Raw genomic sequence first — 22,717 nt, forward strand, 5'->3', positions numbered from 1 at the left:
ACTTTCCGTGCCGGTGGATTTGTTAGAACACACATGTACCAAGGCAATCCCCATCTTCTCGCCCGTTCCAAGCTCTGCATTTTTAAAACAAACACATAATTGGAAATTTTACAGAATGGCTTCACGGGGCGCAAGCAATATATTTAACAAGAACCGTTACTACGGTTTCAGACCCCCAAGATTCGTCGCCCCCAAACAGCCCTATTTCACAGTCCGTTACACGCCTCAAAACATACCTACGTCGCGCGCGAAGAAGTTTTCCTGTGATCTCTTCATCAATCTATATGCCCTCCGGCCCAAGATCGACTATATGTGGGCGACACGGGACAAGCGCCAGCTTTGGTGGTCCGCTTCGGCCCAATCTGATATCGCATCGGAGAAGAGCGTTATACGGTCGTGGTGCGCCAGACGGGTGCGGACTGCATTTAGAGACGCGTTGAGGGAGCGTGGATATGACAAGACAGGGCGAAGAATACCGGATATTGAGCAGCGGGAGCAGCAGAAACCGCAACCGAGGCAGCAAGCTGGGCAGCCGCCGTCTCGGCTAGAAGCCTTGGAAGGGACTTTGGAAATTCACTTCCGGCTTGCTGTCAAAGCTGCGAAATATACGGATATTGTGCGGGAGGCTGGGGTCGTCATTGAAAGGATTGAAACCTACCTCAAACGGGTAGGCGAGCGGGAGGAAAATGACGTGGAGAATTCTTCAGACGCTCTTTGGCCTAGTAACAATGGCGTGTCTACCTAAGTTCCTAGGGTAAAAGAGGGTGGACTCGGCACGTCGTTGTTGGTTCCAGCATCTTTTGCACAGCACAATAAGGCCATAGGAAAGCCCTCTGGATCTAATTTATTCGGGCACTTACTTTACCTAGACGGTAAACAATAGGTAACTAGCAACCCCATGGGAATTTTATTCGAGGCTACACTATATGCCTGATCCATTTTGCCCTGGATACTCGCAGTAGCTAGTACGACGGTCAGCTAGGCATGTAAGACTAGCATCTTCACCACATCGCCACATATGATCCCTCCTGGAGCAGAGTTCCGCAGTAATCCACAATACAAATGTGCCATCATCAAACTCCCCCTCAGTCCCATACCCCGCATCAGAGGAACCCAAAAGAAGCTTTCTCCTACACGGAAATCCAACCTCACTTATTGAGCTCCTTCATTCGAGCATCGATTTCTTCCCGTGGGGCTCTTGCCGGCATGTCTCCTACAAACGCCCTCAAAAAGTCAACATCAACTGCCAATTATGGACGAAATATCTTGGGTGAATTCTCTTTGATATTAGACTAACCTTCCGGAATCTGCGGGCCCTTAGTTATGAAGTCCCGGGCCTCAGGCCTCAACTGCTCACCACCCGCTGTAGAGTTGGCGTTCTTCTGTGTCTGGCTTCGTGTTTGGCGCGTGGTCGTGCCAGTTTTTCCGGCTTGGAAATCTTGACTAGATCGGCCAGCCATGTTTCCAGATCGGATTGGGATGGGATGGGATGGGTGTGACGGGTATAGGTCGAGGGGTGGCAGATATTGCTGGAGACGCAAAATTGTATTTTTAGGAAGATTGTGTTGGCTTTACTTAAGCCTATTGCTGGATAAATTACTAACTTGGATTTTGAGAAACGAAATAGGTAGATGTGGTGGATGTGCTTAGAAGTCGGGCACGAGGTGCTACGCTACGGCAGGGGGAATGATTCATTCATACCACCTGGCGCTGATGACATCACCAAAACAGCCAAGGGTATAATCGAGCAAGAGCCACCTATGAGAATTGACCTCATCCCATTCACCTATCTTGGTAGATATTAATCTGTTTATACTTATATTATATATAGCAGGTAATAGCCATTTGTAACTAATCAGAAGTGTCAAGAAAATAGTACCATTTCTGGGCTTCTTTGTGTGTTGTTCAGTTGCCAAAAGCAGCATATACTTTAAGTAGTTAGCTTTCTCATACAAAGGGATGCTAAATACACTCTATCGGCTTCAGTACGGAGTAGACATCTACACGTTCGACTCTTGTGCTGCGCAATAGTACAATATTAATATTATATTTCCATACGGACGGGCTTCCTAATCCAACAAAGGCTGTACAGGGCTTGGCGCGGCGTTCCCTGACTAAGCTTCGCAACCTCGCCTTTCTTCGTTCCCGGATCCGACCAACCCTGATCGAAACACACAACTCCATCCATCCATTCTTCCATTCTTCTACATATATATAACTCGAAAATACACCCTGTGTGTTACTTCTCTTAACCACCATATCCTAGACGGTATTCCGCGGAGAGATATTTTCGCCTACTGCCATTCGAACGCCAGTCAGTAGTACGTTGTGTTCGCGCTCAGCTGCCTGCTGAAGGGATTCAGATTAGCAATGAGCCACTTGGCTGTCAAATATAACTAATGAGACTAACGTCGTCTTCTCCCTGTCCGCAAATACCAGCCTTGGAGCTCCAACCATGCCATCCATTCTCACCGATGCGGATAAGGAGACGGTCAGGCGAACCGTTCCAAAACCCTCCAACAAGATACTGGCTGTGGCAGTTGCGCGGTTATACGTAGCACATCCAAACCCTCACAAATGGACATATACCGGGTTGCAAGGAGCTGCAGTTCTTGCCAACGACTTGGTTGGACATACGTTTTGGATTAAGTTGGTTGATGTTTCGGTATGCAATGCAATATTCTGCTTAGATATATCCTTACCTCCCCTCGCGTACAGCAAACCCAAACTAACATGGCATATCTCCGAAAAATAGCCCGCTGGTAGAGGAGTTGTATGGGACCAGGAAATCTACGATGGGTTCTCGTATAACCAAGACAGGACCTTTTTTCACACTTTCGAGCTAGAGGAATGTCTCGCAGGGTTATCGTTTGCGGATGAGAAGGAGGCAAAGACCTTCATGAAAAAGGTACTAGAACGAGAGAAGAGCGCGAGTAAAGAAACGAAAACTACACCATTTGCGTCACTCCGGGGCCAAGGACCCGCACCAGTAGCAAGCAACAAAGGCCATAGTCGGTTTGGGCTTGGTAGCCTCCTACATGTCCACCGACACTCCTCCGCCCATGCCCCACCTGCTCCTGCGGAATCTATTATCCCCCCAAGGCAGCCCGCTCCAGCTCCCGCTCTCTCCCCGGCAGCAACAGAACTCCCATCAGCCCCAGAACGGAAGCAGACGTCAGCCTTAGACACGGTAGATCCGTCATGGAGAGGCTTGCTCGACGAATTACTTGCCATGGGTATTACGGAGGATCAAATCGCGGAGAACTCGGATTTTATCAAACAATACATTGAGCAGAAGCAAGCCGATGAGCTTAATGGTGCATCTAAGGAAACTCCACCAGATTCCCAAAAGAGAGCAAAAGCCCCGCCACCTCCTCCGCCGCCAAATGCCCCACCCCCGCCAACAGCATCGATACCGCCCCTCAGCCCCCAGAATACGGGAAGGAGAAATGCTCCTCCACGTCCACCGCCGTCACGACGCGGCCGTCCTCCTTCACCACCACCTGCGCGTGAGCCCCCTCCACCATCTCCATCTCCGCCGCGGGAGCCATCACCAGTTCGGCCACGCTTCAAAGCGCCCCCTCCCATCGCGGATGCCGGCAAATTTGCCAATGCTCTCCCGGGCCGGAATAGAACTGCATCAGGTTCTAATCTAGCCAGACCGGGAGCTCAACCCCCACCACTGCCACCGAAAACTCCTATAGAGGGAGAGCGAAAGGTCTCAGCCCCCCAACTACCCAGTCGAACCCCAGGTCTCCCACCGCGGCGTGAAGTTAGTCCTGGATTAACACCCGCCTTACCACCCAAGATTCCTCATGTTACTCCTGCACCCGGGCTTGCCCCTGGGCCTCCTCCTCCCCCCCCACCACGTACTCAAGCTTCTCCAAGTTCAACTCCCCAGTCATCACAACCACCGCCACCACCAGCTCCAGTCTCTGTCCCGGGACGTCAACTACCACCACCCATCTCGGCTCCCGCACCACCGACTCCTCCGCCTCCGCCTCCGGCACCAGCACCATCATCGAGCCCCGCACCACCTCCACCCCCACCTCCAGTTAGTACTGGCCCGCCCCCGCCTCCACCTTCAACCGGTAGTCTTCCTCGCCCTCCGCCCCGTCCCGCGCCTTCAACCGTTGCTCCGCCCCCACCACCGCCTCCGCCGGCTGGAGTTGCTCGCCCACCCCCTCCTCCATCTGTTGGTAGCCCTCCTCCTCCCCCACCACCACCGCCACCAGGCCCCGCAGCCAACGGCGCACCTCCTGCCCCTCCCCCTCCACCATCGTCATCAACCGCACCATCCCTTCCAAAACCAGCACCGGGGAAAGACGATCTTCTAGCCTCAATCCGTGCAGGAACAGGCCTTCGAAAGGTCAAAGACACCGAGAAGCGAGATCGAAGCGCAGCCGCCGTTCCCGGTGCAAGTAGCGAGACACCGTCGTCACCAGCATCAGGTGGAGCTGGGCCCGGAGAACCGAATTCAATGCTAGGGTCTTTACAGGCGGCGTTGAATAAGCGGAAGCAGAAAGTCAGCGGAAGTGGTATGTATCTACGTCTCTTTGCTTGTATCATTTTCTATTTGAATTCAATTCTACCTCCCCACGCCTGATGGACCTAGCAGGAAACTGACATTATGGCAGATGATGAAAAATCAGATGACGAGTGGTGAGGTTAGTTTTGGTATTGGTTTTGGTCTTGGTTTGAGCCATCATGGTTATATTCGTGGATCCATTTGCTGTCACTTTTCCCTTTTTTTTTTTTTTTTTTTTTTTTTTTTTTTTATATTCAGCTGTTCGTAATGGCATACACTACTGTAAAAAGCGTCTGTCTGAGACGTTGATCGTTTGGTACCCTTTTGCGTGCTCCTCTTTGCTGTATCTTATGCGGTAGTGTTCGTGTTTAATTGGGGGAAGGCCATTCCATATACAGGCGAATTGAATTTGGGTTTTAAAATCTTACTTAGCTCTTCCCATCGATTAAATTAACCGCTCAAGAACCCTCTCCGCGAAGAACAACCTCGGCGGATAAATAGTTATTCCGCTAGGGGCCGGCAAAAAATTAACAAACCTACCTCGACGTTGGGAGCAACTTGATCATTCCTCAACAAACAAAAACAAAGACAGAATAGAGCAAGTGTTCTATCTGTTATTACTTTGTTTTCAGAAAAGAAGCATCCCATATGAGGGTAAGAGATGGTGTCCCCATCTACCCTCAAGCCATCAGCTCCATCAGCAAATCTGCTCCGCTTCCTCCGCTCGCAGTCCGAGGTGTCCACCCACTATTACTTTTCCCCCAACACCACTCCGATTACACGCCCGCACTCACTTCCGCCAGCATGCCCATGGCGTCTCCGATCCCGACCCCAATCCCAAAGGGGATATGCACATGCTGCGTTTCCATCATGGTCATATGAAGAGCATGACATCCACCCAAATGCGCAACAACAGCATCCCAACCAACATCAGCGCCGCACCGCAACCCTCGAAGCATCTCTCTTCCCCTTCCTCAGCGCGCGGACGCGCAATTTAGAAGATGATCCGTCATCCATATCGACATCACCGTCCACGATTCCCGCATTAGTAGCAACTCCGCGCACAGCGCTAAAGAGCCTGAACAGGCGTGGAGGATATGGCAATCTACAACTCTTCAGCGGTACAGCGGGGAGAAAAGGCCGGGGCCGGGGATTCATCCGGCGCCTGTTTGGACTACGAGTATCGGAGCGTGATGATCCCAACAAATTGCGTCCAAGCGATTTGCCCATTGGCCCTGTGATGGAGGATGGGCACGAGGGGAACATGTTTGCTACGGGGCGTTCATTAGCGATGAAAGCGACGAATGAGCCGCGGCTGAGATGTACGGAGCTGGATGAAAATGGGAACGTGACTCTTGTTAATGGGGAGTTTAAGAAAAGTGAGCTGATTGCTAAGGTATGGATTTTATTTTGTTTTATTTGTTTTATTACTTTTTGAGGTTGTAAGTGCATGATCTAACGTCGCTCGCTGTTAATGGATGCAGTATGGTCTTCTTCCCCGTGATCTTCGCAAGATCGACTCCTCAGTCCTTCCGCATATTCTCGTGCGCCACAGCGCTATTTTAATCAGCCTTCTGCATCTACGCGTCCTGATAAAAGCAGATCGAGTTTTGGTATTCGACGCCTACGGCTCGACGGATTCCTACACGCAGTCGGTATTTATGTATGATCTAGAAGGTAAACTACGTCAGAAAGAGGTGACAGGCCGCCAATCCTCACCGGGCGCTCTGCCCTATGAATTCCGTGCCCTTGAAGCCGTTCTGGTCAGCGTGACCAGTGGACTTGAAGCTGAGTTTGAAGGGGTAAGGGAACCTGTAGTGCGCGTTCTTCGGGCACTGGAAGAGGATATAGACAGAGACAAGTTGCGGCACCTCCTGATCTATTCCAAGAGATTGGGCACGTTCGAGCAGAAAGCTAGATTGGTGCGCGATGCGATTGAGGATCTGCTTGAAGCCGACGATGACTTAACCTCAATGTATCTGACGGAGAAAGCGAATGGCGTGCATAGGCAGGAGGTTGACCATCAGGAAATTGAGATGTTGCTCGAATCGTATCACAAAGTCTGCGATGAAATCGTACAAGCCAGTGGGAATCTGGTCACCAATATTCGAAACACGGAGGAAATGTATGACTTCAATCCCACCCACTTCCCTCAGTCCTCTATGACTCAAACTACGAACTCGTTCTTGTCTCTATCAGAAGGAAAAGAAACTAACATCAAGAAACTAACATCATTCATCTCCCTAGTGTAAAAGCAATCCTCGACGCCAACCGCAACTCCCTCATGCTCCTCGATCTCAAATTCAGCATCGGCACTCTTGGCCTCGCAGCTGGCACCCTTTGCTCTGCCCTCTACGGCATGAACCTGAAAAACTTCATAGAAGAATCAGACCTAGGCTTCGCCACCGTCTCCGGCGCCTGTTTCGTCTTTACCGCCTTCGTGTGCGCCTACGGGCTCATGAAACTACGGAAGGTACAACGTGTGCGGATGTGGGGAGAGGCAGGGCTGCATGACCGCAACATTGGCACGTTGGGACTTAGGAGTGGTGGGAGTGCGGCGCTGCCTAACCGGGCTAATTGGCGCGCTGACACTGTGGATCCCCTCTGGACCGGGTTGGCTGGAGAGACTCGTGGGGAGAGGTTGAAGAGGCTTCGACAGGGTGGTGCAGCTTCTGCTGCTTTGTCGGCGACGCCCCCAGTTGCGAAGAATATCCAGAGTGCGGAGAAAAGAAGTAAACAGCAGAGGCTACGGCAGCAACAACAGCAGCAACAGGAGCAGCAACGACAGCGACAGCAGCAGCTAGCAGATAACGCCGGAGTTGATACAAGCGGCGAAGAATCAGCGCTGGGAAGTGCAGCCATCAGCTCTGGCTCTCGATAATAACTTTATATTCTACATTCTACTTTATGATACCGCAACACCAACCCTAGGCGTGTGTTCTCTTATCCTGAGATAATTTCCTGATATCGTCGTCCCTTACATATGATGTGTAGGACCTGTGTTTATAATTCCCCCCTGTTCATATCATTTTTATTTATCGAGTCCTCCGATGCGATTCAAGTCAATGTCCGCGTGAACCAGGCTTAGACAACTATGCTTTCCTACGGTGTTCTACCGTGTCCAGGGCTGTTATGGGTTCCAAGAACTTCATGGGGCGAAAGCCTGATAGATTTCAGGTATAGACTGGTTTTTTTTTTTTTTTTTTTTTTTTTTTTTTTTTTTTTTTTTTTTTTTTGAGGGGGGGGGCGGGTTGCCGGGTTTCTTTTCGGGTTTTCAATAGCGGCTGAGGAGTTGGGATGTATGTATGCATGTTATGTATCTTGCTCTTGCGCTGGTGCGATTCTTATGTTTTTCCTGTCGGGATTTACAATACCATCTCAACTAGTTAATGTACCATTTGTTACACATCAACTCATCTCTTTCTTAGCGTGGCGAGGGGTGTCTTTGTGTACGACGTGCATACTGCTGCGGCTCACACCCCAGATTCTGCGCCGAGCCGCTAGTGCTTGTTAGCTGCAGCATCGCTGCACTGACCCCCTGGGCTGAACGATTCAGCCCAGTATCATCCCAGAGAGAGATCAACCACAATCGACAGGAATGGCTGGTAATTGGCCGATTTGCCAAAACATGGCTTGGTCCCATCAATACCACACGCCAAAAAAAATCTTAGAGCCCATTGATGAAGCTTGGTCACATATGATTAATGAGTTGGGGGAACTCCCTCCAGGTTTCAATCATGAATGCCATATTGGCTCGCTCCCACTTGCTTGGTTATGAGCTGTTGGGGATATCAGCTGCAGGATAGCAAGGTCTGGGTTGATTTAACCCGCCCCAGCACGGATGGGAGTGGCCTTTTTGGGGTAAACTCCAACCCCCAAAGAAAGACCCTGACGAGTAAAAATTTGACAAATACCGGTCTGTGGGAAAGGCCATTTGACTTTACGGGCTTGTCCATCGTCTTCCAGGGTGTTCGTGCAGCCTACTGTCATCGTGACTTGTTTTCGAGGCGGTATGGAAGCCTCTATATGCGCAGTTCAGGAGTGTTCCGATGCACAGCGCTCCAAAGCAGTTAGCAGTCATATCCGAGGGCTCTGGTCCATAGTTGATGCAGGTCGCCTCGGTTCTTCTGGAAAGGAGACGTATCAAAGTCTAGCGAACAATTTCGAAGTGGATACCTGTGTTGATAAAGATTCTTGTATTATTGCTCCAGCAAATTGTGGCGGGGAAGTAAGTATGGCGACAAAGAGACGGCTTCATACCAAAGCCGGTAGTCAGGGTTCCGCATATTCAACGATATCGGACAGCTGTGCGAAGTGTGGAATGAGCATAGCCAGCGAATGCATCTCAGCTTTTGGAAGTTTTTATCATCCTCAGTGTTTTAAATGCCATGTGAGTTTTCATTCTATCACAGCAATGAAACTAATACACCTTGTTTCATTCTTTTAACGCATGGATTTTTAGGACTGTCACAAACCCATCTACCGCGAATTCTTCCCTGCTCAAGAACGAAATGGCCCAATTCCTCTCTGCGAGACTGACCTTTTCCGTCGTTTAGATATGCTCTGCAGTCAATGCGGAGGTGCCTTGCGAGATTTATATATCAGTGCCCTTGGGCGAAAATACCACATGGACCATTTCACTTGTCATTCCTGTCAGCATGTCATTGGAGCGGGGGATAATTACTACATACATGGGGGCAAGGCATATTGCAAGAAAGACTATATGGCGAAGTATGCAGACTGCTGTTACGGGTGCGGAATGGCTGTTATGGATCAATATATCAAGGTTTATATGCCAAAAAAACGAGTCTGGCATGAACGATGTTATAAGACACATAAACGTCACAATCCGGACTCGTCTCTGGGCGACGTACCCATCGCGGCCGAACAGGATGCTGAATCGACCCCTCTTAAGATGGAAAGAATCCTAGATAATTTTGAAGCGACGGTTACATCGTGTATAAGTGACAGCCTCGAGCACCTCGAATCTGGTTCTCGTGAGAAGATATCGGAAGGCATTCTAACTTTGATAACTGCGCTTGGCGTCCTTTTTTCCTCTATTGACGCTGTGGACGATGTCAGAAGAAAGGCTGGAAAAACTGGTGAGTGTATATACACCAATTGCAGCTACTACAAGATGATTAACCTTACTAGTGCTTTCCGACAGCTCCGAAATAGACCTACTGCGGGCGAAGCTGACAGACTTTATGACCGTGTCTCTGTCAAACAGCCAGCAGCCAAGGTCCACTTCAAGCCATCTGAAGGAAATATATGCTGCAAGCTCAGGCTTATCCTATTTTATGAAGAAAGTCATCAAAATTTTCGGGGAAAGGGTTGTTGATGTTGATTTATCTGCTTCTTCCGAATATCTCAATTCTCTCGACAAATTCCCAGATCACCCTCCACTGGCAACAATGAACTTCACGAAAATAGAGCTCAGCAGGAGTGATGCAGAGCTATGCCAGGTCTGCAACGGTCCAATCAGCACCGAATGCGTGAGCTGGGATGGATATCTACGGCGGCAACACTTAACCTGCAAAAGCTCATGCGTTCACTGTGACGCCTGTGAAACTCCACAAAATACGAATCTAGTATTAATCAACCCGCCCGGTGACAGCTATGCGCTGTGCTGTACCATCTGTCAGAAAAATGTGAACATATTGGGTGACCGTGCGGCCGATGAACCCGCAGTGAAGTCATGTAAATACGTCACCAAACTGCAGCAATATGTATTCCTCCTCAGAGCCCAATTTGAGCAAATGCAAAAACCGACAGATGTCCATTATGACCAGATGACGATGACGACGGCAACGACAGCAACGACCACGACGACAACAACGACAATGACGACCCTCTTCGAGAGATCACATAAACAGCTAGACAGGGGGATTTTTGGACGGCTCTCGGCCAACAGCCATCGTACCCCCACAGACCAGCCTGCTGCAAATAGTCTTATAGATCGGACAGCGTCGGACACTTTTGCGCTTGGCGCAATGATTGGGAGTTCCTACCAGGGTTTGAAGAAAGGGTTCTTTGGCAGGTCGAAGACCCGGTGTCGTGCCTAAAGGATACAACAAGGGGATTACCATACAAAGCATATCGAAGTGTCTTTCGTGGTTATACCTCCTGCAGTATTTTTTCTTTCTTTCATTCTCACTTCTTTTCTCTTTCTTCTTTCATACATTCCCCAACTTTCATTGCTCTGAATCAAATACGCGAGAACACAACAAGGGTTTAGCGAACTCATTACGATATTATACTATGACTTCTATTTTCGACGTTTAAGGAGTTTTAAGATATATATAACCCAAGGGTCAGGTACACCAGAGGAGTTTCGCGAGATTTCAGGCTTTTCCTTATTTATTTAGCACCTTGTTTTCCTCTTGACGTTTTCGTTTGCGAAAGAAGAAATAATTTAAATTTTCTGGGATTCCTTTTCTCTCTTCAAGCCAGTTCCCCTAACCATAATTGCCCGTGCAAATTCGGGGTTTCATGCTAACCAAATTGGAAAAGACAAGCCGACCAAATTTAATGATCGGGAAAAAGTCGGAGCTCCTGTTCCGCCTGTCTGTCGCCTACTGCACTTGAAGTTGCCAAGATATCTCGCGCGCTGGCTAGAAACCCCTCAGATACGTGGACTGCCTTGTCGAACAGCCAACGACAGTTTTTCTCTACTAGCACCAAAATCTAGCAAAGAGAGAACAAGGGGGAATAAATGATAGCATGTCAACTTCTCACACAAAACCTGCAGCACCCAGCCAGTGGCAGGGATAACCCCACACTATCAAGTTACACAACCATTGGGCTTCCTATGGGCCCCAATCGAGGATGTCTATCGAGCAGTGAGGAGAAGCTCCAAATAGCAGAACTGAGAAGCTCCGTGGAGTTAACTATATTCGGCCTTGGGAGCACAAAGGCCGTCCTGGCGTCTGTCTTCATTGTTCTCGTTTCATTGTGCATGTTTTGAAGTCTCAATGCAGAATGCGGAGACGAAGGAATGGCTCAACCTCATCGCGCAAGCCCTTGATATAAACTCCCCAGGAGCCTCGCCTCTTGCTGGTGAAGAATGGCAAGGGTCACTCGACAATCGCTCTGTCCGAAGCCGTTATATGCCCTGCGCCCTCAGTTCTGTTTCATGCTTCTACCTGCCCCTCTGGATCATCAAATGATTGACATATTGCGGGATGCTATCTGAACTCGGGCTAGCTTTTGCGCTGGGTGCGCAGACTGCTTTGGGTATTGGAAATTCTGCTTGGAAGCTGAAGGGAATGCAGTATTTAGTCACGTTTGGTAATAGTTATACTGATGAGTCGAGGCTCCTGTACTTTATTGAACATCAGGATGCTCCTCCTGTTGGGTGGAGAGCGCCAGAGGTAAATTATTTTTATATTTCCTTCTGTTCTGTTCTTTTCTTTTTTTTTTTTTTTTTTTTTTTTTTTTTTTTTTTTTTTCTTTTTTTAAATTCGCCTGACGTTCTGGGGTAAAACTTGGTGAAGCGTAGGCTCGGCTCTTTTATCAACCTGCTTTTTTTTTTTTTTTTTTTTTTTTTTTTTTGTGAAACCTTGCCTGAGCCAAACCGGCGAAATGGCGGCTCTCTTTGATAAGCATCGTTTCCTTTTTTACCTACTTCATGTAACAACCAATGGCTTATCAGACACTGCTATTGTTACTATAGAATAACGTTACCTCGACTGGTGGCCGTATATGGGCCCGTTATGTGAGCGACTATACAGGTGCGGCGCTTTACAACTACGCCGTCAGCGGCGCAACTTGCTCCAACGACATCACGCCGCGATACTTTAGCCCCATCAACGACATCTTCCCATCTGTTGACCAATACGAGATCCCTGCCTTCATTGAAGATGCGTACCATCAAGATCCAGAGACAGGGGAACCATTCCTATCTCTTCCTCGGAGGGAGACTGTCTACTCCATCTGGATTGGTACAAATGACCTAGGCAACGGGGCGTTCATAGACGATTCGCAGGTTGCTGGAAAAACACTTCTAGATTATGTCGAGTGCGTCCTCCGTGCAATTGAGGGTCTTTATGACCATGGTGCGCGGTATTTTGTGCTCATGAATGTGGCGCCATTGGACTTGTTGCCTCTATATGCGTTGCCTGAGATGGGTGGGGTGCAGGGAGGGCCGTTTTGGCCGGATAAGCCAGATAACATCACCCAGGTTTCGTGCCGGATGAGGGAAACTGTTGTGGCTGTGAATGAGATTATAGAGTTGAAGATAGAGGGTTCGATGCGCCATCGGTATAAGGGGGCAAGTATTGCTCTATTTGATACGTATTCTTTGGTACGCCGCCTTTGTTCTTCCCAGGCCAAAGACTCATTGTACACCTTTGCAAACCGCGCGTGACATATATAATAGCCCTATAACCATTAATTACTTCTCACTTGCAAAGCTAATTCTTCAACTACTAGCTTACGAGTATGTACTACCATCCAAGCCAATACTTCACTGGCACTGAACCGCCCAGCGTAGAGGGCTGGGTGAAGCATTGTGATGCCCAAGGACAGAACTGCGAGGAACAACCCAGTCCAGACTCTTTTATGTGGTATGACGAGCTACATCCATCAGAGCAAACGGGTAGGATCATCGCACAACACTTTGTTCAGGTTGTTGAAGGGGTGAGCGCGTATACGAAATATTTTGACTGAGACATGAGTGAGAGTAAAATGGCACCACCATATTTAGGAATTAATGACCCTCACAAGCATTTTTCTGGAATTGGATTATTTAAAAATTTAATGGGAAAACAGGGCATCACCTCGCAGCGCACAGGTTTAGCTGGCAGAGAGTAGCTGACCCAGATGCGATTTATATAATTCAAATAGCAAATTTACGGAGACATTGGGTTTTACAAAGTCATTATCTTAGATTTATATCGTCGGTCTTTTTCCATGATTGGTGAGTCAATATTAAATAGACATACCATACTGTATAATTTCGGGCCCTAACCAACAGCCGGGCCGAGTTTCGTTTCTTATCAATCTCCGATGATGGTTTTTGTCCCCAAATCTTCCACTTCACTTTTCCCCTCCCCTTCCTTTGCGCGTTTACACTCTTTATCCTCAATTGCTCTTTGCTATTGTACCCCATATTTAAGAAACCATGCCACTCTCCAGGATCGATAGGATTAAACTTCCCGCCTCCGCGGATTTTCACGGTACGTGCCGCAGAAGACAAAAGATATATCTGCCCCTCCATTACCCCACCATCGAGAAGAAACATAGATCGGCTTTCAATCATCCTATAGAAGCTTGGATAAGGACAGTGAGCTAATTGAAATACAAACAAACAGTTCATCTGCGAGATGGCGATATGATGGAGCTTGTCGTCCCCACCATTAGGCAGGGAGGGGTCAACACAGTCTATGTCATGGTAAGGTATCTGCCAGCCCGATCCCCTACGTCAAACTGAGCCCTGCAGCACAGCATACTAAACTTCTTTTCAAAGCCCAATCTCGTCCCCCCAGTGACCACCGTCGCGCAAGCACTCTCCTACAAAGAACGTCTCCAAGCTCTCGAGCCCCGCGTCACCTACCTAATGTCCCTCTACCTCCACCCCTCAATCACCCCCGAAACCATAATCGAAGCTAAGAGGAACGGAGTAATCGGCGTGAAATCCTACCCAGCAGGTGTAACCACAAATTCCGACGCAGGCGTCATCGACTACGAAGCCTTCTTCCCTGTCTTCGCCGAGATGGAGCACCAGAACCTAATCCTGAACTTACACGGCGAATGCCCCTCGCACGGGGACATCACAGTCATGTCCGCCGAAGAGCGCTTCCTGCCTACATTATTAGACCTACATGCACGTTTCCCACGCCTCCGCATTGTGGTAGAGCACCTAAGCACGGCTGCGGCGGTCGAGACGGTAAAGAAATGCGGGCCCTCCGTCGTGGGTACCATTACGGCGCATCATTTGTCCCTTATCGTGGACAATGCGCTGGGTGACCCGTTCTGCTTCTGCAAACCCGTAGCAAAGCTGGTAGAGGATCGTGATGCACTGTTAAGGGCGGCCACATCGGGGAGCAAGAAGTTCTTTTTCGGATCGGATAGTGCACCGCATCCGACGGGGTCCAAGAGGGGTGGTGATAAGATTGCTGCGGGCGTGTTTACACAGCCGTATGCGACGCAGTATGTGCTTGATGCGTTTGAGAAAGGGTGTGAGAGTGGAGTGTTGAAGGCGGAGGACATCACGAAGGAGGTGTTGGAGGGATTTATGGGGAAGTTTGGAAGGGAGTTCTATGAAGTTCCACAGGAGCAGAAGGAGTTTATTACACTGTCCAAAGCGAAGGGCAAGATTCTGGATGTGTTGAAGTCGGAGAAGACGGATGTGGTACCTTTCAGAAAAGGTGAAGTAACCTGGGGTTTGACTTGGGGGTGAGTTGGAGGGGCCCCGAATAGGGCTCGAATAAAGCTGAAATCAATATAGAATTGGTCTTTATTGGAGCCTAGGGTATAAAACTACCCGCGTCTATTGGAATCGTGATTATGCGGATTTTCAGTGTTGGACCCCGCTGGTCGTTAGTAATTCGCTGGGCGAAATGAAAGTCGGAGGTGCAGCAGTCATATAAAGAGTCATAGAATCGGGATATTTCTATTTCTCTTCATAATATTCCAATGTCAATGGAAACTATACAAGTTCTACTTATTTCATTTTCTTTAACTGATAAACTCTGTATATCTCAGATGTTTTCGTTTATTCCTCGCCGCAAGCAACTTACAACCGTACCGTCGGAAAAGGTAAAGGGAGAGAAAAAAGGTCTTATGAGGAAGAGGGGAAAATAGATTTTATTGAAATAACTAACATCATATGGTATATTGGTATTCGCTAAAAAAACAACACTCCCACAAACAAAGAGAGGAGTGAAATAAAAAAGGGCAAAACAAAAGCTCTCCAACACCAAGCAAGATACGTCCAACATTTCTAATCCACCGAGAATAAAATCATTCTATTCAAAGGGCCGTGGCGACAATGGACGTGAAAATGAGGTGATGGTTTTATATCTATCCCCTGAGCCCTCCCCACCGCAAGCTAGTTTTCTATTTTGATAGTTAGGCGTCTGCGCCTCCCGCACGCTCCGCGATCTAGCCACATTGACTCCACGCTCGACGCTATGATCGCTAATGTGCGATCGACGACCATCCATACTCAGGCGTTGGGCGCTTGTAGTCGTTCTCGTCGTGCCAGTCGTAGCCGTACTCGCGTATGAGTGACGAAAGGTATCCTTGTTATTGGTTTCGCAACCTGGGCTAGCGATGCTAATAGGTGGTGTCGCAGTGACGCTACGTATGAGGTCCGCGTCAAAGGTGACCCCAACATCTAGAGCGGCGATGAGGGCTGCCTGGAGCATTTTGTTCTGACGTTCGAGGAAGGCGATGCGGGCTTCGCATTGGGGATGTGTGGAGGTGTCTTGTGAGCGGGGGCGTATCGAGGATGATTGTGGGGACGAGGTGGTGTGAGTGTGGTTGCCATTACTGGCGCTGGTTCTGTTGCTGTGGGTATTTTTATTGCTGGAATGTGACGGGCTAGGAGTATATGGACCGGAGTTGTCCGGGGGGAAGCATTCGCGGAGGGGAGATTGCGATGCTGGGGCATTATTTAGTCGGGGTTCAGACCGGTTTTCTTTGTAGAAGAAGGTGTTTTTGCGGTTTTTGTTTGTTGGGCTTGGGTTGGCTCGCAGGTGTGAGGAGACGCAATTTCCGCAATCCGTTGAAATGGCAGTATGGGCTTCGTCAGACATTGGTGGAGGTAGTGGAGTACGGGGGCGAGATCCGCTGGATATCGCATTCTTTTCTGGCAGACCGTCAGCTCGGGAACTGGGCGTGTGGTGTGCGACATTAGCCGCATGGTGCTGTTGAGGGATATTGCTTCCTGAACGAGCACTTCTACTCGACCAGCTCTTATTGCTATTGCTTCTGTGAGTGCTTCCGCTTGAACTTGCAGACAGACTTGCGTCAACTTTGTGGGCAAGAGCAGCATCCAACGATATGGTCGACGGTGACTGGCGGGCTAGTTGATTTAGATTGAATGCTATCTTATTAGACGGAGATCGTAGTGAGGGCACAGGCGGGTCTTTAGGCAAGGGAATGCTTGGGGGAGAGCCTGGAGCATCGTTTCTCCGGACTTTTGGAGGAGTAATCGAGATACCCGTAGCTTGATGCCCTGCTTTCTTGGACTCCGATTGTAGCTCCCAACCACGCCGAACCTCCTCGGGTGTGCTGTCTTCTGAAGGAAGAGGTGGTTGGGTATCCTTTTTCAGTCCTCCACGGGCAAGACACATATCTCGCATTCGCAATACAAAGACTCGTTCTGCTCGACTCATTTTGTCTAGTGGCTTTGTTGCGTCCATCTTCGAGGGGTCAGATATTCCCAAGCAACGTAGCCTTTTCGACTCCAGAGGCCCCCTTGGACTTGAGCGTCTTCCAGAGTTCCGTTCTATGCATTGTTGGTCCCCAGACGCTGTGAAAACGAAGTGATCTTGCAGATTTGTTGTCTTGGTTGCTACCGACGTGTGTTGAGAGGTATCTGTAGTTTGTGGGGGTGGAAGAGGCACGGCAGCCTGGGTAGTTGTCATATCTAGTGATGTCTCTCGGTGCAGGCGAGACGCAACTAACGGTGAGCCTTTCGAGCTGGATCTTTGATGCCCAGTACTGTTTGCTATCCTGGCGCGGTTTGGCATCGAGGTTGACACAGCATGCAACGGCTGCATTTGTCCAGTCAGTGACGACGTCGAAGCTGCAGATTGTGAGGCATCCGTGAAGCGGGCGGGGCGAGGGAAAAGGGAAATCAACGATTGGGTATCGATGGAGTTGCGAGGGCGCTGTGGGTAAGCACGAGTCTTGGAGTAAGAGCTCCGGCGGCGATGATGTGTGAACGTAGCGAAGATAGATGGGTTTTGGCAAGCTCCCTTGCTAGAACTCCTAGGTGGTAGACACTCGAGATCGATGTGAGACGAGTCAGAGGGCAGATAAGGCAGCGATTCCTTTGGCTCCGAATCTGTCTCTTTGCCCGATGCTGTCAGCGCTGGTGTTAATCCAGGCGGAACACTTGGAAGCAGTGGAGCTGAGCTGGTGTTCTTCGACGCGGGATGGCAATCGTTGGGCTGAAGCAGTGCAAAACGGGGTCTGACGATGCTTGATGAACCCGACACAGTAGTGGTTTTCTCCGTACAGGCATGTTGTTTCAATGGATGCCGCTTCTCGCAATGCGCGTCATTGAGTTTATGACAGTGCTCGCTATTATAATCTCGGACGCTCGTGATGCCGCCAGTTGGCGTGGTGAGAACATCGCAAACACCGTTAGCTGCGGAGCCATTCAGCGCTAGAGAGCTCGGTTCCTGGCCTAGGCGATTTGGATCTCTTGCAAGCGGGGCAGCAGTGGAATCTTCAGGCCGTTCAGCGCCGTTCTTGGGGTCTGTTTGATTGAAATTCTCGTGGGCTGTCTCTGGATGCCAGAAAGCGTCTCCTGGCGTCCGCGGCTCCTGTGAACGCGGGCTCACAACGGAGCTCTGCCTGTCGTCGCAGTTGTTGTCGTTGTCGATATAATTACTATTACTATTATTGCTGTTGTTCTTATTGTCCTTTTTCTCAACTGGCAGAGAAGGCAGCTCGCCCACTCCTGGGTATAAAAAGTCGCGGTTTTCGTACTCGACCAGCTTGGAGTTCTTCCTGTTCCGCGTTCCAGACACCATCATCCACTTGCGCCGATGTGGGCTGCCAGCTTGTTCGTCGTCACGGACTGCTGTATCATTGGCCTGTGATTTGGCATTGCCACTCCATGGCCTTTTCTTCTTCTTCGTCGTCGTCTGAGACATTGAACTCCATATCCTCGATCTAGGCTTTTCCGCCTGGCGATGCTGATCGTCTCTTTCAGCTGCTTCGCTTTTGCGCCGAACCTTGGGCTTGTTGTTTTCTTGCAAGCGTAGTCGCTTGCGGCCCGAGGCCACTATGTTCACGACGATCTGGAACGGAGCTGAACGGTGCATTGGTTCATGCTGGCCGTCAAGGAACTTCAATAAATCGAGGGTATTCCCGCAATTGGCCTGCGTGCTTGCTGCCGTCAATGGTCGTTGGCCGTATATGCTCAGTTCTTCAGGGCTAGTATTCATATCAGCACCGTGGATGAGCCCCCTCCGGCTGACAGGCCGTTTATCAACGAGAGTCGCTGATACTCTCTTCTCCACCGCCATTATCTCGTCTCTTGACCGCCCCATCGGTATGGTAACGCTGGGTTCACTTCGTCTTGCGAAGCTGCCGTCTGGACGCTGCATCTTATGCGAGCTGCCAGCCAGACGAACATCTATAGGGACGATTGCTGCAGAATTGAGGTTGTGTGGATTTATGCTTGTCATACAAAATCAGTGAAATGATCTCTCTATTTACCAAGACGGTCAGTTTCTTCCATGCTTTCTCTGTATATTGTACAGTCCCACAACAGGAAATAGGACGTAAAACTGTCTGTACTATGCATATATACGTCATACGTTGTGGGATGAATTCTGCACGAACGGAATCCCGCATTGAACAACAACAACCACAACCCTTCGTTGACACATGGACCCGAAATAGATTAAAAGGAATACCACAAGCAGCAGAGCTGCGAAGCGTCAGGGGATAGGCGGGAATGGCAAGTAGAGAGAAAAGAAAAACTTCGTACTTCTAACAAACAGTGTGTGCTATTGATATACCGGATGCTCAAACCACAAAGAGGCGACTTGCGTCAGGGGGGAATAAACCCGTTATCTACCCCAGATCTCTATATTCGATTGAAATGCATTAGGAGAGATAAACACTCCACGCATCAAGAGCACGCCTGGTGCTGTGGAAAGGAAGGGAAGGGCAAGCAAAAAAAAATAAAGTAACCGAAAGCCCCTCTCAGACATCCGATGAGGCGGAATAGTAATGCAGTATTATATACGGACAACCGGAGCTCATTGATCTTGCGGGGGGATATCTGGAGAAATTATATGCGTTGAACAAAGCCGTGATCGCTTCCAGAATGGTTTCCTCCTCCTCCACACCTTATAGCAAGCCCAATTCCAAAGTAGGGACTGGCATTGGCAAAGAGGCGACCAGGGAAAAAAAAAAAAAAGAAGAAGAAAAAGAAGAAAAAAAGAAAATCTAGCAACTTTGATAAAGGCCAAACGTGGGACAAATATCGCTCTGAAATCCGGAATCTACAGGTCAAAATTCAGTCCAAAATCCTTGACAATCCGCGTCCGATCTCTATTTGATGATCTTCCGCTCGCATCCATAAGCCATCCCCAATCCCCGCATTAATATTAGAGCCGCTTTGTTACGCAGATATTCTACGAACGGTTGCAACACCAGCCGCCAACTCAGCGTAGAGATTAAGCAGCGGCGTCCAATTCGAGATCCCAGGAAGCTGGGTTCCAGGCTAAGCGAAAAGGGAGCTTGAGCTATTATAAGGGACGATCAATTCTTGAACCTTGCAACAAAACGACCAAAGCGCATCCAACTTGCATCTAGAGTCACCAAGAAAGCCAATACCAGGCTCGAGCGACACAGGAAGCTTGTCGTGTGGCTTAGTGTCGTTCACCAACTTTGCTACAAACTCATAACTACCCTTTGAAAGCAAGAGCTTTTATCAAGGCGCAACACCGAATAGAACCGGGAAAGATAAAAATAAACTTGAGCTATCGGGATCACCTGGATTTGGAGAATGTCCTTTAAATATTCAAATCAAGGATGATGAGAGTAAGTTACATCAAGGAAAAAATTCGCCTCTCACATTCTTAACATGATATTTTCCCCACACTTATCAGCAACTCTGAATGGGATTTTCAAGTGCAGTAAAATGCGCACTGATCCTGGCAAGGGAACCAGCAGCGTTAGAGGTGCATCTAGATATGGACCAATTGAAGAAGGAAGAAATTAATTGATTAACCTACAGCTCATTTCATTGAAATGTACGATGCAGATGCGCCTTTTGCCCTCCTTGTTGGTCTTGGTGGACCCTTCTGTATGAGCGTGCAGCTCGGGGTTGTGACTCCAGCGCGCGGGTTTCAAAATCGAGCAGAGAAACGCCGTTTTGCGGTGTGCAACCATTTTTGACGGCGATTGTATGGCTAACTAGAGGACTGTTCTCTCTTCTCGTCGATTGGGGACATTGATGTTTCGTAACTTAACAGCAGGCTAAAATCAGTGCAGCCGGGCTCAGTCAGTGGCTGCAGACGAGATGAACGAACATCGCCCACGAACGGCTTTTTTTATATTAATTTTGATTTTCAAGGAACCCTAGTGTTAAATAATTATTAAATATAATTACGGTGAACACTGTCGAACGTCGATCAGCGCGGCAAGAGAGCGATGTAACAACCGCCAACCATTCCATCTATCAACGGCCATCCCATCCCCGATACATGGCCTCTTGAACCAGAAACCTTCCCTTAACTACCAAACAAGGATATAAATACCCGAAATTTCAATGTTTCCAAGCAGACATCAACAGAAAGTATGCCCCTTAAAAAAATAAAAAAATAAATTACCATATCCAGATCAACCCCCCGGCATATGGGAATTGGCAATTGTCGTCATATTTCCAGGAGATGGCCCACAAAGCATCTTTCATCCTGCACGTCTTTGTTGCCGGCAACCACTCTCGTGCAAACGGAACTCGCATTATTTAATTTTGATAGGCCGCCTCGAGGAAGTTAGTGCACAATGAAATTTCGGTTGTTGCGCCGGACCGTCCCCAGACCCCGAGCTTGAGCCCCCGATCGAAAGTATAGATGCGTCAATCGTGCAGTATATTCATTCATTTATTATTCACCGTGGAAAGCGGTTCTCGAAGTTAAGCGAGTACGCCGATTGCTTTAGGGGGTGGAATTGAAGGTCTCCTCAACCAGCCAATATCAAATAACTAGTTAATGTTCAAACAAAAGATTTTCCTGAACGCCCGGCTGATGCGGGCAGCGAGGTTCTAATCACCCACTCAATCAGTTTATTCACCAGTTGATATGTCGCTGCTCAGGATATGCGCACCTTGCTGCCGATTAACTTAACCAATCAAATAATGATTATCTATGCTGAGTAGTTAATTAATTGGCTGATAAGACTTCGTTTTTTATTCACAGAATCGAAGTAGGGAGGGATCCATCTACGCAAAGTTCAATCTGTTGCATTGTCATATATATTGAAACAAGCGAGATATCAACAAGACCAAACTTCAATTCTGATTTTTTGTTTATTTACTTTGCATCTACAGAGTACATTCTACCTCCTTTGCTGATGATAATGCGGGTTGACCAACTCTACAGGTCACCGCTCTCTCTCAAGCATATGATATGGGCATAGTTTCATGGTCATGGCATGATCTCGTCACCGGCGTAACTGCCCACCCATTTCCAGTCTGGACAGGCCGATGTTTACTTTTCCCCCCAGCTAACTCAAGCAGGTGAACGGTTGGTTACGTTACTATCCTCTCCTGTCACATTAAATTAGTTATCGTAGTTACCGGCCCGAGGGTCAATTATAAACAGAACTGAACAAATAATTAGGATAACCAATCATCCCTCTTCCTGCAGTCGCTTGTCTCAGCCCTTTAGGGCCTTGCCCCCTTTTCGGTTCCCCTTCCCCTTTCCCCTTTCCCACACCCTCGCGTTCACCTACCACTGACCGCCTTAACTGACTTTGATATATCGGCCAAAACCAGAATATTAAAGAAACAACCACGAGGAAAAGCATCCTTCGCTCATACGCAGTGCAATGCACATGTGGTGGAAAGAGCAGCTTCCAACATCGGTGAACGATACATTTCGATGTAGATGTCAACCATGTGCGCAACCCTCCTATCCCCTCTTTTCTCATGCACCCCTGGCTAATGCAAGGGAAGATATACCCCGCTCTCAGCTGGTCAATAATCCAACAGTGGAAAAGCAGGAGGTGATTTGTGAATGTGATTTTCGCTGGCTTCTTTGGGAGGTAGGTTATGTCCTCTTTTACAGGAACGGTAACACGAGAAGATCTGACATGTTCTCCCATGTTCCACTCCATGTTATCGTAACACTCCCATGTACAGGCGGGCGCAGCAGATTCAACGGATGTCAGCATCGTCGGGGCGTCTATCCGCCAACTCGAGCGGTGTAAATGGCGGGGTGTTGTATTGATTCATATATCAGATGCCAGACAGATCTATCTATATATTTT

General features: G+C 48.7%; 8 protein-coding genes across 10 annotated transcripts; 6 read left to right on the forward strand and 2 right to left on the reverse strand.

Annotated features, from left to right (window-relative positions):
* The first annotated feature begins 13 nt into the window (after nt 1-13).
* Nucleotides 14-2,069, forward strand: BDBG_06891 (uncharacterized protein). Its single transcript, XM_031722817.1, has one exon. It carries the CDS (start codon nt 116-118, stop codon nt 743-745), a length of 630 nt encoding a protein of 209 aa, XP_031579820.1. The 5' UTR covers nt 14-115; the 3' UTR covers nt 746-2,069.
* BDBG_06892 (uncharacterized protein) lies at nt 441-1,745 on the reverse strand. The gene is made up of 2 exons (XM_031722818.1): nt 1,298-1,745; nt 441-1,213 (listed from the first exon to the last, which is right to left on the reverse strand). Exons 1-2 carry the CDS (start codon nt 1,458-1,460, stop codon nt 1,149-1,151), a joined length of 228 nt encoding a protein of 75 aa, XP_031579821.1. The 5' UTR covers nt 1,461-1,745; the 3' UTR covers nt 441-1,148.
* A 40-nt stretch (nt 2,070-2,109) lies between the features above and the next one.
* Nucleotides 2,110-4,771, forward strand: BDBG_06893. Of its 2 annotated transcripts, XM_031722819.1 has the most exons (4): nt 2,110-2,321; nt 2,440-2,665; nt 2,756-4,538; nt 4,638-4,771. In XM_031722819.1, exons 2-4 carry the CDS (start codon nt 2,456-2,458, stop codon nt 4,664-4,666), a joined length of 2,022 nt encoding a protein of 673 aa, XP_031579822.1. In that variant the 5' UTR covers nt 2,110-2,321; nt 2,440-2,455; the 3' UTR covers nt 4,667-4,771. The 2 variants fall into 2 exon arrangements, with proteins under 2 accessions (XP_031579822.1, XP_002622775.1); XM_002622729.2 differs by having other exon boundaries at nt 2,110-2,665.
* Nucleotides 4,772-5,160: 389 nt separating this feature from the next.
* On the forward strand, nt 5,161-7,409 carry BDBG_06894 (mitochondrial inner membrane magnesium transporter mrs2; the record flags this gene model as incomplete). The annotated part of the gene is made up of 3 exons (XM_002622730.2): nt 5,161-5,924; nt 6,013-6,653; nt 6,776-7,409. The coding sequence occupies exons 1-3, from the start codon at nt 5,190-5,192 to the stop codon at nt 7,407-7,409; spliced, it is 2,010 nt and encodes a 669-aa protein (XP_002622776.1). The 5' UTR covers nt 5,161-5,189.
* Nucleotides 7,410-8,540: 1,131 nt separating this feature from the next.
* Nucleotides 8,541-10,593, forward strand: BDBG_06895 (rho-GTPase-activating protein; the record flags this gene model as incomplete). The annotated part of the gene is made up of 3 exons (XM_031722820.1): nt 8,541-8,918; nt 8,991-9,630; nt 9,683-10,593. 3 exons carry the CDS (start codon nt 8,541-8,543, stop codon nt 10,591-10,593), a joined length of 1,929 nt encoding a protein of 642 aa, XP_031579823.1.
* A 1,119-nt stretch (nt 10,594-11,712) lies between these two features.
* Nucleotides 11,713-13,198, forward strand: BDBG_06896 (GDSL lipase/acylhydrolase; the record flags this gene model as incomplete). The annotated part of the gene is made up of 3 exons (XM_002622732.1): nt 11,713-11,901; nt 12,204-12,833; nt 12,962-13,198. 3 exons carry the CDS (start codon nt 11,713-11,715, stop codon nt 13,196-13,198), a joined length of 1,056 nt encoding a protein of 351 aa, XP_002622778.1.
* Nucleotides 13,199-13,484: 286 nt separating this feature from the next.
* Nucleotides 13,485-15,430, forward strand: BDBG_06897. 2 transcript variants are annotated; one of them, XM_002622733.2, is made up of 3 exons: nt 13,485-13,707; nt 13,843-13,922; nt 13,998-15,430. In XM_002622733.2, the coding sequence occupies exons 1-3, from the start codon at nt 13,653-13,655 to the stop codon at nt 14,928-14,930; spliced, it is 1,068 nt and encodes a 355-aa protein (XP_002622779.1). In that variant the 5' UTR covers nt 13,485-13,652; the 3' UTR covers nt 14,931-15,430. The 2 variants fall into 2 exon arrangements, with proteins under 2 accessions (XP_002622779.1, XP_031579824.1); XM_031722821.1 differs by having other exon boundaries at nt 13,496-13,707; nt 13,843-13,927.
* Nucleotides 15,198-22,703, reverse strand: BDBG_06898 (uncharacterized protein). The gene is made up of 3 exons (XM_002622734.2): nt 21,554-22,703; nt 20,461-21,491; nt 15,198-20,379 (listed from the first exon to the last, which is right to left on the reverse strand). Exon 3 carries the CDS (start codon nt 18,898-18,900, stop codon nt 15,499-15,501), a length of 3,402 nt encoding a protein of 1,133 aa, XP_002622780.2. The 5' UTR covers nt 18,901-20,379; nt 20,461-21,491; nt 21,554-22,703; the 3' UTR covers nt 15,198-15,498.
* Between the last annotated feature and the right edge of the window lie 14 nt (nt 22,704-22,717).

This window comes from Blastomyces gilchristii, assembly GCF_000003855.2.
Source record: "Blastomyces gilchristii SLH14081 genomic scaffold supercont1.16, whole genome shotgun sequence".
Classification (NCBI taxonomy): Eukaryota; Fungi; Ascomycota; class Eurotiomycetes; order Onygenales; family Ajellomycetaceae; genus Blastomyces; species Blastomyces gilchristii.

Coding starts and splice junctions, on each gene's coding strand:
- BDBG_06891 (XM_031722817.1), top strand. CDS start 116: ATGGCTTCACGGGGCGCAAGCAATATATTTAACAAGAACCGTTACTAC.
- BDBG_06892 (XM_031722818.1), bottom strand. CDS start 1,460: ATGGCTGGCCGATCTAGTCAAGATTTCCAAGCCGGAAAAACTGGCACG. Junction 1,214..1,297: donor GGGCCCGCAGATTCCGGAAG/GTTAGTCTAATA, acceptor GGGCGTTTGTAG/GAGACATGCCGGCAAGAGCC.
- BDBG_06893 (XM_002622729.2), top strand. CDS start 2,456: ATGCCATCCATTCTCACCGATGCGGATAAGGAGACGGTCAGGCGAACC. Junction 2,666..2,755: donor TTAAGTTGGTTGATGTTTCG/GTATGCAATGCA, acceptor TCCGAAAAATAG/CCCGCTGGTAGAGGAGTTGT. Junction 4,539..4,637: donor GCAGAAAGTCAGCGGAAGTG/GTATGTATCTAC, acceptor ACATTATGGCAG/ATGATGAAAAATCAGATGAC.
- BDBG_06897 (XM_002622733.2), top strand. CDS start 13,653: ATGCCACTCTCCAGGATCGATAGGATTAAACTTCCCGCCTCCGCGGAT. Junction 13,708..13,842: donor CGCCTCCGCGGATTTTCACG/GTACGTGCCGCA, acceptor ACAAACAAACAG/TTCATCTGCGAGATGGCGAT. Junction 13,923..13,997: donor TCAACACAGTCTATGTCATG/GTAAGGTATCTG, acceptor TTCTTTTCAAAG/CCCAATCTCGTCCCCCCAGT.
- BDBG_06898 (XM_002622734.2), bottom strand. CDS start 18,900: ATGACAAGCATAAATCCACACAACCTCAATTCTGCAGCAATCGTCCCT.